The sequence below is a fragment of the Canis lupus genome, chromosome X, assembly GCF_011100685.1.
Source record: "Canis lupus familiaris isolate Mischka breed German Shepherd chromosome X, alternate assembly UU_Cfam_GSD_1.0, whole genome shotgun sequence".
Taxonomy (NCBI): domain Eukaryota; kingdom Metazoa; phylum Chordata; class Mammalia; order Carnivora; family Canidae; genus Canis; species Canis lupus.
The window spans coordinates 9,092,581-9,107,541 of NC_049260.1; the positions used below are offsets into that span (position 1 = coordinate 9,092,581).

General features: G+C 45.8%; 1 protein-coding gene and 1 pseudogene across 3 annotated transcripts in view; both read left to right on the forward strand.

Moving 5' to 3' along the window:
* FRMPD4 (FERM and PDZ domain containing 4) overlaps window positions 1–14,961 on the forward strand; it is a 566,058-nt gene that overhangs the window by 460,912 nt on the left and 90,185 nt on the right. For all 3 annotated transcript variants that reach the window (XM_038586821.1, XM_038586822.1, XM_038586820.1), the window contains exon 3: window positions 11,956–12,116. In XM_038586821.1, coding sequence (XP_038442749.1) covers window positions 11,956–12,116 — 161 coding nt within the window. The remainder of the gene's footprint in view (window positions 1–11,955; window positions 12,117–14,961) is intronic.
* LOC100684604 lies at window positions 13,453–13,854 on the forward strand (annotated as a pseudogene).

Genomic DNA, 14,961 nt, shown 5'->3' on the forward strand with positions numbered 1-14,961 from the left:
GAGAGGTTCAGTTCATACCATATGGAGCTTAGAAGAGGGGAAACAGAAGCAAACAAAACCCAAAATGGAAAAGCTGTGTAACCTTGGGCTGTAATGTAGTTCAATGTCTAAGGAAACTAAATTCCTAGGAAGGGGCTATGAATAATTATTTGAATGCGGAAAAGATTAAGAGATCACAATTTCTTAACTGAAATAGAACCGTTAGCTGAATCCTTGGATTCTGTGATTTCCTTACCAACTTCTTTTAACTTCTATCAGAAGTTCTTAGTCATTGGGGGTGCCTGGGTGGCTTGGTCAGTTAAGTGTCTGACTATTGGTTTTGGGTTAGGTCTTGATCTCAGGGTCATGAGACCAAGCCCTGCATGGAGCTCTGTGCTCAGTGGGGAGTCTCCTTGAGATTCTCTCCCTCTCCTTCTGCTCCTCCCCCACTCATGTGCGCTCGTGTGCACGAGCTCTCTCTCTAAAATAAATAAAACTTAAAAAAAGTTCTCAGTCATCAAAGGAGCCCTTACTATTCACTTTTTCAAATCCTTTGTGTAAAGATTATAAAATCATGAAGTTTACAAAGTGTGACTAATCATCTCTCTAAACGTATGTCCTTTTTAAAAATCAGATCATGCTTTCTCAAATGTTCCCCACGTTGTATCTACTTATTTAGTTAATTATTTTCTGTAAACTTTACACCCACTGTAGGGCTCGAACTCACAACCCCAAGATCCGGAGTCTCCTGCTCTATCAATTAAGCCAGTCTCATGCCCCAATATCAATTCATGCTGTCCAATATTGTCTTAGATCACAGTTTCTATAACACACCACTCATAGTTTGAATTTACAAACCCATGGGATTGTTTCCACTCTCCAAATATCAAACTATAATAGAAATCTTCAAAGAATACACATAGATCACAGAGAAATACAACAGCCCGATGTTGCGATGGGGAGGGTACCTCCTGCATCTTCAACCCTCTGCTTCCCGCATGTACTGCCCTGAAGTATGGATAGAATCCAATTTGATGGAGACAAACTTTCAGACCTAAAGCGATGATTTTTAACATGTTTGGGGAAGGCTTTGCTCGTTGTTATCAAGTCTTTTGTTCAAAAATGTTTTCCCATAGGTATAAAAAAATAAGGGGAATCATTCAAGATGGGAAAGTCTGCCCTGCCCTGTAATTCTATATGCTCCGTAAACACCAGATACCAAATGAAAGTTAGAGAGATTTGGAGTGCTTGGGTTTCCGACCCCCAAAGAGTTCAATCATTTGGAGCCCAGAGCAGGAACGCATTTAATAATGATCAATTTGTCTGTCCTTTTGTCACCCAAACCTGAGGCCACCCTGTTTCATGGTTCTTGCTAGAATTACTAAGGATTAGACAAGTAGAATGAAATGCACCATTTCTCATCAGCACGTTAACTTCATTTGTAGGTTTCTAAAAATGCTTCTGACGAGATTGGAATGTGAGAGCTGGGCTTTTTAAGAGCTATGCTGAGTTTTGTAGTACCAGTGATCCTGTCCATCATGTTTGAGTATATAAAACACTTTTCGGGCCCACACCATAAGTCAGATTATACAGAAGAGAAATCTCCACATTTTCTGCTTTTGTACTCCATTTCTATTATTTAAAAAGCTGTGAACATGCAAACTCTGAATATATACTAATTTATTTGTAATTTATATGTATATACACCCACACCACAGTGAAGAGTATATTACAGAAAGCATATGTGAAAAAGATGTTAAATAAGATGTGAAAATAAGATGAGATGAAGGTAGGATATTTTAATCACTTGTAAACACTTTGCTGCTGTTGCTGTATTACAAATTATGTAATATTTTAATGACAGCAACGTGATTGAGGATGCTTATTTATTTTTGAGCACCTTAGTTTACCACTTCATCAAATAACAATTCGAGGGTCTGTTTGCAAGTTCAGCTTATTTCTTCACTTGGTGTCTCAGTCGTTGTCATTGGGAGAAAAAAAGAAGCTGCAGAGACCTATCAAGAGGCCAAGAGCCAGGGCGCCTGGGTGGCTCAGTGGTTGAGCATCTGCCTTCGGCCCAGGGCGCGATCCTGGGGTCCTGGGATCAAGTCCTGCATCGGGCTCCCCGTAGGGAGCCTGCTTCTCCCTCTGCCTGTGTCTCTGTGTCTCTCATGAATAAATAAATAAAATCTTAAAAAAGAAAAAAAAGAGGCAAAGGGACAGAATGTTTCACCAGCTTGCTTACTGGTGAAACAATCTCATCTCTGCAAGTGTTAAAATTCAGCCAGAAAGTTTCCATGTTCCTTGATGTCCTCCAACTGCTCTCACAAACCAAATGGAAGATGTTACTTGTTATTATAGTTAACAAATGAGTTCACAATCCCCAGAAATGCTTCACTTGAGGATTTTTAAAAGGGTTCGAAGAATTCATTTCTGGGTTTTCAATGGCTGCTGTTTTTATAGATACATATTTGCATAATTTTCAATAAAACAAGCACATAATAGTAGAATCATTTTTAAACATCTGTCTCCCTACATTCTTAATACAACCCAAGTTTCTTTTAAAATTTAAGGTACTTTCTCATTCACTATTCTGATCTCTCCTTTACTCTGAAGAGACAACTCTTTAAGTTCATTGTCACCAGCTACCAGTCGGCAGCCCCTGCGGAGGACGAGAGATTTGCTGGAGCTTCGGTTCCAAACCAACCGTGCTGTTGACACACTAAAGCACTTCAGTTTCTTTGGTGCCTTGGCTCGCATTCAACTCTTTCAAGAGGGCGGGCATCTCTACATGTACCCCGAGACCCTTGTTCGTTCTCGTCAAAGCTGCGACTCCACCAGTGTATTCTTTTCTATGTTTGGGCCAGAGCTTCCTAAGAATTGTCATTTTATAATAGGGTCTGCTATTCTTGTCGGCTAGACAGTCAGTGTTTTTCTTGTTCAAAGTGTTCTTGTCTACGATCATATAAAAATTTAGAATTCTCTTTGTTGAATTCTTTAACACGGACTGTTGAGGTATCGTTATTGGATGGCATTAAATCTGTAAATTAGCTGGAAGAGAACTGAGATTTTCTTTCTTTTTTTTTTTTTTTGAGAACTGAGATTTTCATATTTAGTCTACCCATTACGAAGTCCCATTTATTTCAGACCCTCATAAAATTCTCCAACAAGAGGGGCACCTGGGTGGCTCAGTGGTTGAGCGTCTGCCTTTGGCCCAAGGCATGATCCCGGGGTCCTGGGATCGAGTCTCACATCGGGCCCCCCGCAGGGAGCCTGCTTCTCCCTCTGCCTGTGTCTCTGCCTCTCTCTGTGTGTCTCTCATGAATGAATAAATAAAATCTTAAAAAAAACCTCTCCAACAAGAGGCTTCTCCACAGTTTGTGTCTTCTCAGTTAAGCATTCAGGATTCTCTTCGCTCTGCACGTACCGTGTAAGCTTCCAAGCTTGACTAAACAGTTGGAAATCTTTAAATGCTCCTGCCGTGTTGTGGAATTGAGTGACAGTGGCCTGTGGAATTGATTAGTGCAGGTTGAGTTCTTCTGAACCCACAATATGAATATTCATGAAGGCAAAAAAGGCACGAGACCAAGTATGTTATGTGAGCTGGAAACACATTAGGTACAGTTATATATTTTTATAGTAAATTTAGTTCGTCCTCAGTGGCGGCGTCTGGTTGAGCCTTTTTGATCCTTGAGGTCAGAGGCTTGCCCAGATTTGTTCTCAAAACATCGGTTTTGGGTGTAAAAATCCACAGATCATAAGAAGGCTGGAATCCCCTGGACATACAAGAGAAGTGGCTGAGCCTCCCACCTCGTGGGATGCAGCACGCGGATGTAGCTCCAGATTCTGGGGATTTCGATCCATATTAACAGAAGTTTCCAGAGCTCCTTTCGTGGTGTCCCTGCACAGGATGGTGTCTTTCCACGCTTAGTCACTTTTCTTCTGGCTCCTCTCTCCTTCCCCTCAGAGATCCTGTTTACTCCATTTCTTTTCTCCCACATAGCACAGACAAGTCATGTGTGCAAAACAATTAAAGTCACGCGGGAGCGTCATATTATGTTCCTGCTGGTTGGCAATTCGAGTATGATCACGTCAAATACTCAGAAGTCCCCTGGGTGTTCACAGAGTCAGAATTGGAGTAGGCCCCTCTGCTCCTCAGCCCATGGGTACCTGCTCCTAAGACCCTCACCCGAGACTGGGTAGGTCCCTGAGGTTCACGGACTCCACCATTTCTTTACACTCGACCTGGGGATGTTGGTGTTGGGTCAGGCCCACCACGGGCACCCTCTCTCCTGAAGTTTCTGCCACTTCCCAGTACCCTCTGCCGTTGCCTCCTTAGCCAAGGTGCTCCCACTTTCAGGAAACAAAAGTCAGAAGAGAGGGGTATCGGTAGTCATCGTTTGCCCTGGACCCTGGTAAATGCATCTTCCCTGAGGCTGGGGGGCTGCCGATGGCCTGGCTTCTTCATTAGACCCAGTAGAGGGGAAAACTCCATGAGAAGCAAGCTCAGATGTTTTTCAGTACGTTACTTTGCCTTATACGTCATTACGATTCGGACTTGCTGGAAACCCATCCTGGGGTCTAATCCACTTCCTGACCTCTCAGTGGTAAGCTACCAACTTTAATAATCCATACTTCTGCATTCCTTTTCCTTCCTGCTGCTTCTTCTGGGGAGTTCTGGTTTGCCTAGCTTAGGACTTTCGCTCAGAGCTTTCCTTACTAGGCCCCCTCACAGGCCACAGTAGGGCTTATGAATACTTCCCCTTGCCTTGGGAGCCACTGCGACCCACGTCCGCTCAGGGAAATGAGGAAGTCATGAGGAAGAGTCCATCGGGTTCCTGTGGATGTTCTGCCAGCTGAGATAATGAGGGGGGAAGTTTCCTTTGGAAGTGTCTGTAGCATTTGTAAAATGTAACATACTCGAGCATAAATGGTGTGGACTATAAGGTTGGTAGAGTCCTCTGCGACCTCTGGAATTCCAGAGTTTTTAAGTAATACTGAAATCACTATTTTAAAGATTGTATGAGTGAGCTTCTGGTACATAACAAACATCCCCTAAATTCAGTGTCCTAGAGTCATTCTTTAGTAGCGTGTCTTCGGCCTGGGGGCTGGGAATCTCTGCTACACTTGGCTCCTTCCTGAGTTGTGAGCTCTGACCTCTTCCACGTGTGTCCATTCTCGAGCCCAAGCTGGAAGGGCAGCAGCTGCCTTGTGAAGGTCTTCTCGTGGTGATGATAAAGATGCAAGAGCAGGGGCACCTGTGTGGCTCAGTTGGTTAGGCAGGGGCCTTCGGTTCAGATCATGATCTCAGGGTCCTGGGATCAAGCTCTATGTCAGGGTCCCTGCTCAGCGGGGGGTCTGCTTCTCCCTCTGCCCCCTCTCCCTGCAACTCGTGCTCTTTTGCTCTTTCTCTCTCTCTCAAAAATTAATTAATTAATTAATTAATTAATTAATAAAATCTTTAAAAATAGAGGCAAGAGCACATGAGCAACTACAGAGGTTTTTGTTTTGTTTTGTTTTGTCACATCTGGGCTCAGCTGTGTGACATGCTTTGTGCTGTGAGATGTTAGCAGAGTCAAGGAGTAGCAAAATCTACCGTGTGAATAGTGGGAGGCTCTGGAAAACACTGTGGTCTAAGCTGGCAGATCCCCTCTTGGGGAGCAAATAAAGAATAATTCAGTCTGTCACCGAATCCAGTACTACCAAGGTGAGCATATGATGTATTGACATGTCATGCTGTCATGTAATCACAGCTGGCCCTCCCTGACAAGTAACACTGCCAATGACCTTCCCAAGTAGAACTCTGGACCGTCTGTTTATTTATACTTCTTTTCATTCCAGTCCTAACTGCCCAGGTGTCCTACCTGCTACCATCTTCCTACATTCTTAAGTTTTAAGAGTAATAACTTCTAAATTTAGCTTTTCCTACCAGAATCTTTCCACTCAGCACATATTCCATAAAAGGACATCACTGTCTTTGATGAGTATATATAAAAATGGAATCACTTTAGGTTTTCTTTTTCTTTTCTTTTTTTTAAAAATATTTTATTTATTTTATTCATGGCTCCCCATGGAGCAGGGAGCCCGATGTGAGACTCAATCCCAGGACCCCAGGATCACGACCTGAGCTGAAGGCAGATGCTCAACCACTGAGCCACCCAGGAGTCCCCACTTTAGGTTTTCTTATAGCATTCTATCTACCAAAGTGACTCTTTGTGATGCGTGGATGTATCAGTCTTTGACTTCTGTGGAGGAAGAAAGGCTCCCAATGTACTAGGAAAGCCATTTCCTTTTGTTATGAGGGGTTGGACAGCAGGATCACCATCATTCCTTTTGAAATGAATTTGTTTGGGGCCCCGGGGTGGCTCAGTAGGCTCAGGTCATGATCCTAGTGGGGAGTCTGCTTCTCTCTAACTCCTGCTCATGCACTCTCTCTTTTTCTCTCAAATAAAGAAATCTTTATTAAAATAAAATAGGATGAATCTAGTCAAAACAGGAAGATTGTTCATTGAATCTCAGTGGATATGTTTTCCATCTCAATTAACATAGCCTGGATTTTCAGGTCACCTATTCCTGGTCTCTATGTGTGTCTTGCAGAAGGTTGGGGGCAAGGGCTGGAAGTTTGTGTGTCTCATCAGTTGTGTTCTTCTGTTCTTAGCATCAGAATTCACTGAAGCATGTTGAGCAGGTAAAGAAGATGTTGCTTTCTCAGCTCATTGTAAAAGGACTCAAGCTTCGTTGTAAAAAATACCACGAAGAGGGAGCCAAAAAGTGCTTACCTTAAAACAAACCACAAAATGATGTTTCATGGGGGAGATCAAAGACAGGTTGATTATTTTAAGTAACTTCTGAAAACCCCACTTGTCGCGCAAGACTAAAAATGCAATTGGAAGGGTATCCTCAAGTGCAAACAAAACAGTAAAAAATTGTAAACAAAAACAAAAACACTGGAACAAACATCAACCACAAAATACACATTCGATTGTGAGTTTCAAATGGTATTTGGATGGGGAAAGAACCCTGAATGGATGTAGCCCAATGTCACTTTGTGGACACAGCTGGTGGCAGCATCTGAGCTGAAAGTGCAGGCTCCTCTGAACATAAGTGGCGCTTCTCATTGTCCCATGACGTGGGTCCCTGCCCCGGCCCTAGATTCAATGTTTACTTAGGGTTCTCGAAATGTGGCAAAGGAAAACTTCCTGATTTAATCCTCAGACAGCCTGGATTTTATTCCTTCTTCTTTGTCTGTATTCTGTTGTAGTTTTGCCTCATGTGTATCAGTTTATAGTTGTGTTTATTGTGTCATTGCATTTGATAAGATTTTTCAAACTAAAGGTCTCGGAGCTTAGCTAGGATTTGTGTGGCACTTCACTGGGAGTTCGCCTATCGGCATTTAAAACAATACTGAATTTGTTTTCATTTTTTAAAAAAGATTTTATTTATCTATTTGACAGAGAGAACACAATCTGGGGCAGAGGGAGAAGCAGACTCCCCCCTGAGTAGGGACCCTCATGTGAGCCTCAATTCCAGGACCCTGGGATCATGACCTGAGCTGAAGGCAGATGCTTCACCAACTGAGCCCCCCACCCCGCAGACACCCCTTGTTTTCATATTTTAAGAGTGAATGAGTTCATCATATGTGAAACCTATTCCTTTCTATTCATTGGCTCTAAGAGATGAAAAGAAGAACTATTACTTTTTGATTACTGATTGTGTGCTAGGCATTGTGCTAAGCACTTCACTCCTATTCATTTCATTTTCACTACTGTCTTAGGCGATTGTGACTGTTAGTCTCGCCATCTTCCAGATGCAGAAACTGAGGCACCGAGTCAGGAGGTAGTTTGTACGGGGCCCGCTGCTAGGAGGTGGGGGGTGCTCAGGATTCGGCTGTAGACAGTCGCCACAGTCTCAGTGCAGACCACCGCAGCAGTCTCACGCTTGCCCTGTACCTGGGTGGATGCATGTGTGGGTCTCTTGGGTAGACCATAGGTGTTAGCTCCTCAAAGAAAAAAATGGCTCCTGCGATCTACAGACATCAGGACCTCGAAGTTGCATTAGACAGTGTGCTCATATGTCCACCCTCAGTTAAACATCCTATGTGTGCAGGAAGGAGGTTCCAGAGTAGGAGTCCGGGCCCTGTCGGAGTGGCCTCCAAATATGTTAAAACCCCAGCGATTTCTTGCCTTCCCTGCCCCTCTCACCCTGGTGCAGGCCACCGTGCTCTTCTTTCAGGAGGGATGCAGTAGGCCCTGAAAAGCTCTCCTTGCTCCACCGGTGCCTCCCCCGTCTGTTCTCTGTGGGGTAGCTCGCAATCACATCACTTCTCCACTCAGAGCCTTCCAGAGGCTGCCTGTATCACCCCCTCACACCCCCTCCCTTATTTACCCCTACCTCGGAATCCTGGCCTCCCGGCTGTCCCCTAGACACACTGTCACAGGGCACAGCCCTTCTCAGGACCTTTGCACTTGGTGGTCTCTCTGCCCAGAACACTCCTCCCCCAGATACTTATCTGACCCCTGATGGAACCCCCAAGTGTCCCCACCCAGTGGCTCCCCGCTCTTCCTCCCGGCATTATTTTTCTCTTCAGTGCTTGTAAAGACCTGATATGCCATACGTCTTCCTAATTTCTTAGTTCATTTTCTGTCTCAGAACACCAGAGTGAACATTTTATTATTTTTACTCTGTTTTGGTTCCTGTTGAATCCCTGGAAGCAAGAAGCCTGTGGGCGTTCAATAAGTATTTGTTGACTAAATGAATGCATTATGGAGTTGTTTCAGAGAATTAAATGAACTAACATATGGAAATAATTTCAAAAATTGCTTAGCATGAAATTAGTGTTTAATAAATGTCAGGTATTAATAAAATAACAATATTACAGTTATTGAATGAATGATGAATTAAGAATTGGAGGCTATTACTCTATCATGCGGTGGGAAGAGGATAATCAAGCGATAAATGCTTTCAATATCCTAACCTGCACTTCAGTAGATGCTGGAGGAAGTGGTCCAGCACATCGTTTGTGTCTTTTTTCCTGTTGCCTCGAAGCAGAGCCAGTAGCCACCCCTCCCTGAGCAGGGAATGGTCCCTCGTCCTTGCTTCACTTTGGAATCCCCCAGAGTTCCTTTCAAAATCCATCCTGCCAAACACCCCCGGATATTCTGATGTGATGGTCTGGAGCGAAACCTGGGCATTAGGACTTTTTAATCCTTTCTGGGTGGTTCTAATGTGCAGCCAAGTTTGGAAACGGGTGCTGGAAGCTTTTCCCAGACCGGCAGTGGCACAGGGCAAAGCCTTCCCCAGTTCCTTTCTACACTTGGAATTGAGAGTTCAGCCAACCAGGGTTCGGTTCTCTGTTCTGCAACAAGGGTGACCATGAGCTGGTGGTTTCACGTCTCCAACCTTCTTCATTTAGAATATGTCTTCTGTGGATTATGATGCCAATTAATAGCTGAAGGCCAGACCCTAAAACGGTGGGCATCCCCTTCTCTTTTTTCCCATTATTCCATCTGGGGATGAACAGCAAGTAGCTCAAGAAGAGCCTGCTCTGAGATGCTCTCTTGTAAGGAAGACAGGACAACAGAACAGTGTCCCCCATGCCCCAGTGGCTCCTTCCTCCCCCAGGTACACACAGCCATGCCTGTGACAGGCCTGGGAGGGATCCATGTCAGGGGTCACGTTCCCACCAGCGAGGCCTCCCTGGGGAGCAGTTTCTGGTCCCAGCATCCTGACCTGTTCCATATGACTCAGGCCCTCCCTGCCAGGAGCCCAGTGGAGGCTCTGGTCCTGGACGCTGGGGCTCACTCCGCATCCGTTTTGCTGGTTTAATCAGGGCCTTGAGTTCTGTCCTGGAGACTGCTGGCCTTCTTCATGTGACCTCATGCCCCCAGGTGGCCTGCTCACCTCCCTTCATCCGGAGCACATGGCCCACCACGGTAGCCATGCCTCCCCTCTGGCTCCCGCCAAACACCTGCAGCAGCACAGAAGAACTCCGTTCCCCTTTGACCCTATAACACCACCCCTCAGAGCCTGGTCGTGCCTGGAATGGTGGTGGGACACTGGAGCTAGTACACTACCGGGGCGAGCTTCTCGGGTGCGTGACCCAGGACATCCCCCGGGGCCCTGGGCAAGGGTGCACATTCTGCTGCCTTGAAGTCCTTAATTACGTTTGGATGAGGGGGTCCCGTGTTTTGGTTTTGCACTGTCATTGCAAATCATGTAGCTGGTCAAGCGCGTGACACTTGGGAGACCTGGTGTGAGTTGCACCTGGCTTACCTCTGAGAAGCGTGCGACCTTGACCCAGTTATTCTTCCTGCTTTTGGCGTTGGCAACGAGGGTGCCGTGGGGTCAAACTGCCGGTGCTGTGGGGTGTTCTGAAGATGGGATCGGGTAACAGATGAGTGTCAGCGGGCAGCGCATACCACGTTAGCTCTCAACGCTTCTCTCCCTCTGAGCATTCCAGACTGCGAGCTGCTAAATGAAGACACCTCCTTTCTGATTAAAGGGGATTTTAAACTTTTATTTTCTTAGTCAGTGGTATATGCCTATAGCACAGAATCCTGGAGGGTTTCCGTTCATTTTTCTCAAATCTTATTAATTACACAAAAAGACCACAAGAATTCATCCTTCCCAGTCGTCGTCTTTTTTTTTTTTCCCCATTGGAACAATGTATTGTCTACGTGGCATATAGAATAGCATCTTTCAAGGTATTTAGAAATGATCTTCTTTTACTTATTGAACATTAGAGAACCAAAAACTTGAATGAAGTCCGTGTTGTTGAAATAACAATGCCTTACATTTCTTAAAAGAGGTTTCTAGCGTTCAGACTAATAACTCTTCCCTCAAAAAAGGCTGCCCTGATTACTGGACAATGGTGAAGACTGCATGAAAAGTCACACGAGTGGGTTTTTGACACGATACTCTGGCACACGAGGCATGGGCCCTGTGGGACAATAAGCTGCTATTTTGACATCAGCTTCCGTCCGGGGGTAATGCAGATAATAACACCGGCCTGGCTCCTTCCTTCCCAGCTTGTTTTGTGCATCCAATGAGATCTTTGTGGGTGCATTTTGAAAGTGTGTGAACGCCACACTTATTTTGAGTTTAGACGACTGATAAAACTTCTGAGGTTAGGTGGTGAACAAAGAGATTCATTTAAATCATTTGAAAATGTCTCCAGAAAATAAATGCCAAGAGTTCATTTCTCATCTTTTTTGGAAAGGGGGAAATGCGGCTGACGCTAGGATAACCTATCACCACCAGTAGGATTCCCATCACTTCACTTCCACTGGAGCCAGAAGCCATAGACCCTACTTACTGAGTATCCCGAATCCTCTGAGGCTCTTTCTCAGCACACCAGTTATAAATCGATAGTGTTCCACAAAGAATTCTCTCTCTCTCTCTCTCTCTCTCTCTCTCTCTCGGTTCACTCAATTATTTATTGCGAATCCACTCTGGGACAGGTACTGTTGCAGGCAGCCGGGATAAATGAGTGAAGGAAACCCAGTTCCTTGCCCTCGTGGAGCTTACATTCCAGTGTGGAGAGCCAAACGATCAAAAGAAGTCTTATTTTATCGCACATTAGCAAGCGATTAGCGCTAAGAGCAAAAAAGTAGAAGAGGGTACGGGGTTCGTGGGTGCGGGGGAGCAGGCTTGCCGAGTGCGACTTTGTGGCCGGAGGGCCACGCCTGAGCAGAGGCTGGAGAGCGCTGAGCACGTGCCACACACATAGCTGCAGGATCAGCATGCCAGCTGGGGGGGAACAGCCAGTGCAAAAGCCTGAAGCAGAAGCGGCTCTAGCGATTTCAAGGAATTAAGGAGGGCAGGCGAGAAGCATGACCACGTGCCTTCCCATGTCTTCCCCACGCTCTCCCAGACAGGGAGCAGAAAGTTTTGAAACGGGAGGGGGATGCGATTGCCAAGCCACTGCCAAGCGCTTACGCTAATGCCACTTTTCCTTTGTGTGTCCTTTTCCCACAGTCACATGACGCAGGGCATCCCGTTTGACGACCCTCGCTTAGAGAGCTGCCAAATCCTCCCTCCGGCCCCTCGGAGGGTGGAGATGAGGAGGGACCCCGTGCTGGGCTTTGGCTTCGTGGCCGGGAGTGAAAAGCCAGTGGTCGTCCGCTCCGTGACACCAGGTAAGCACCCGGGCCACTCCCGGGCCCCTGGGGTCACCCGCCACCTACTGCTCCCTGTCCGGCTGTGGAGCCTCGCGGAGTCCTTCCAACATCTGGGTGTGAACCGGGTTTCAGTTACCAAATGCATCGTATCTTTTGACTTAGGAAAACACTGATCTATCAGTTGTAACCATGGAAATGACCCACTTCTTAAAGTAGGAATGCACATCAAAAGAGGCAGGCGCTGCACTGGATTTCACTAAGTTCCCGATAAACCCCTTAGTGGGGGGAAAAGAAAGGCAGAAAGTGACATTTAAGTCGCAGAAGGATTTTAGTCATGGGAGCGGTTGGATCGTTCTTTGTAGATGCGCTCTTCTCTCCTGAGTCGAGGCCCAATAGAGTTCTCCACCCCGAGGCTGCGGAGCCGGCCCGGGTCACTGACTTTGGCCGATGGCATATTAGCAGAGATGACACTCGGGGGGCTTGAGAGGTGCTTGCACGCTTGACCTGCTCGATCGGGTTTCTGTCATGGGCGTGATGGGATGGGAGCGTTTCCCTCATGTGGCTGTCACCTGTTCAGCCCGAGCTCCCATTTGAACACGTGGCACTACGGGCCTGCCGTGTGGAGGTAGACGTGGCCTGGCCTGCACCAGCTGGTCTGTGGTCATCCCAAAGGCCCATCTGCCTGAGAAGCAGTGACGACTGTCGGCCAGCCGACGGCGTTTGAGGGCAGTTTGTTACGCGGCAGTGGCCCACTCATACACGCCGTGGCCGGTCTCTTGTTCTGCAGCGTGATCAGATCATTAATGTCCTTCACCTCCGTCTTTTTTTATCAGACTATACACACGTTCGACTCTCAACACAGTTGAACATTGCCCTGGGGATGCAACTGCCCGAAGTGGGCTGCCCTCTGCCTTTCCAGAAACAAGGCTCTTTTAATGATTTCTTTCTTCAAGATACGCATCTATGTGCTCGTTTTAATGGACTTGTATTGGATTTATTTTCACATTAAAAGGAAATTCCCTTGCATGCCGTTCCTCCCCCGGGCTGGGCAAACCGGTAACAGAGTCACAGTGGTACAGTCCTGTGGTGCCACGCAGAGCGCCTGGGTGTGATGTACTCCGAGCTCGTCTCTGCCCCCTATTAGATTGTTTTTAGCTTCCGCCTTAATTCCTTTGCATTTCAGTTTGATGGACACTTCTCTACATCACCTGAATAATGGGGACCATACTCGTATCTGTCTTTAAGGGCTCGGGAGAGAACAAAATACATTATAAGAGTGCAGGTGCCTTTTCTCTGCCCTCCCGTCTTGCCAGTTGCTGTGTCGGCCATACAGTCCCCTGCTCCCCTCCTCACCATGCCTCGAAAAATTGAAGGAATCAGAGACCCTCTGCTCTTGGCCAGGCGAAGGGATTCCAAACCTGTCAAGATCAAGAAAAATAAGGATAATGTGAAGTTCAGAGTCTGAGTGCAGGGGCACCTCGGTGGCTGAGTGGTTGACCTTCTGCCTTTGGCTCAGGGCATGATCCCGGGATCCTGGGATCGAATCCTGCATCGAGCTCCCCGTAGGGAGCCTGCTTCTCCCTCTACCTGTGTCTGTGTCTCTCATGAATAAATAAAATCTTTAAATAGATAAATAAATAAAAATAAAGTCTGGGTGCAGCAGAAACCTTTATACCTTGATCATTCCAGGCAAAGAGAAGGCAGAGAAGTGACGCAGTTCCTGCCCCCAGGTTTGGCAGTGAAGGAGCTGAAATGAAGGTGGTACACTGACTTGAACCGAATTAAGATTTTTTAAAATTGAAAAAATAGTTTAAAAAGAGCACCAGGTACATGCTTCCCATTCCAAAACATATTTATTGTTATTATTACTGAACTCTAAAATATTTGGGCTTCTGAGTCTGCCAGTTAAGGAAATTGAAAGGCATCTACTGAGTAGTATAGATCTCAAAAGTTAATAGTATTTTTCATTATTTGATATCATTCTGGCCCAGGGTGAGCGCTGCAAACACGGTCAACCACTTCACAGACTTGTTCAGGCAGAAGAGGCTTCCTTTTCTATCCCACCACTGACTCACCACACCACTTGGTCCTGTTTGCCCAGCTTTTTATTTTACTAGCCCCAGGTCCCACCTCAGTTCTCTGTGTGGGATTGTTGAGCTCTACGCAATTTAGAATTTCATTCTGAAAATGAAAGAGATTTGTCGCCTGCTGTGATAACAAAATATTACATATGCGTTGTAAAAATCCTACAACGTAGATCGTATAGAGGAGAAAGTTAAAACCAAAAGTCGCCCTGAGCTGCTAGTCCTCGGAGTGAACCATTAGTAACACGTACATAGAGGAGACAGTTCTGTGCGTGCATATGCATATGTTACGTATCATATGTATGAGATATATGATGTATAATCGGTGGGTGTGTACACCTTTTTTTTCCCTAAGTGGGTTAACATTTGACATGCTGCTTTCTGATAATGGGACACTATAACCTCTCTGGTTCTGAGATTCTCTAAAGACTAGGTCCTCCCTAGAGCCGACTGGAGATTTGAGTATTGTTTTGTATTTTCTTGTATTGCTTCACTCCTCCTTCAACCTCTTTCCTTTTTCACCCTCCACTCTCCTTGGTCCTCCACTAACACCTAATATTCGACAATTTTGAGAATAGTGGACAAAAGTGAAAACAAGTCAAACAGTACTGTTACCAGTCATTCTTAGGTGTGAAAATACTGGTCGAATAAGTTGTGTCTTTCATAAAAATGACTGCTGAGGTCTCAAATGATTTCTGTGGCATGACCAGATTTTTTGTGCTCGACAGCCCAGCCTTCAGAGCACAAGGCACAAGACAATTCCCTGAAGTATGTCTCTG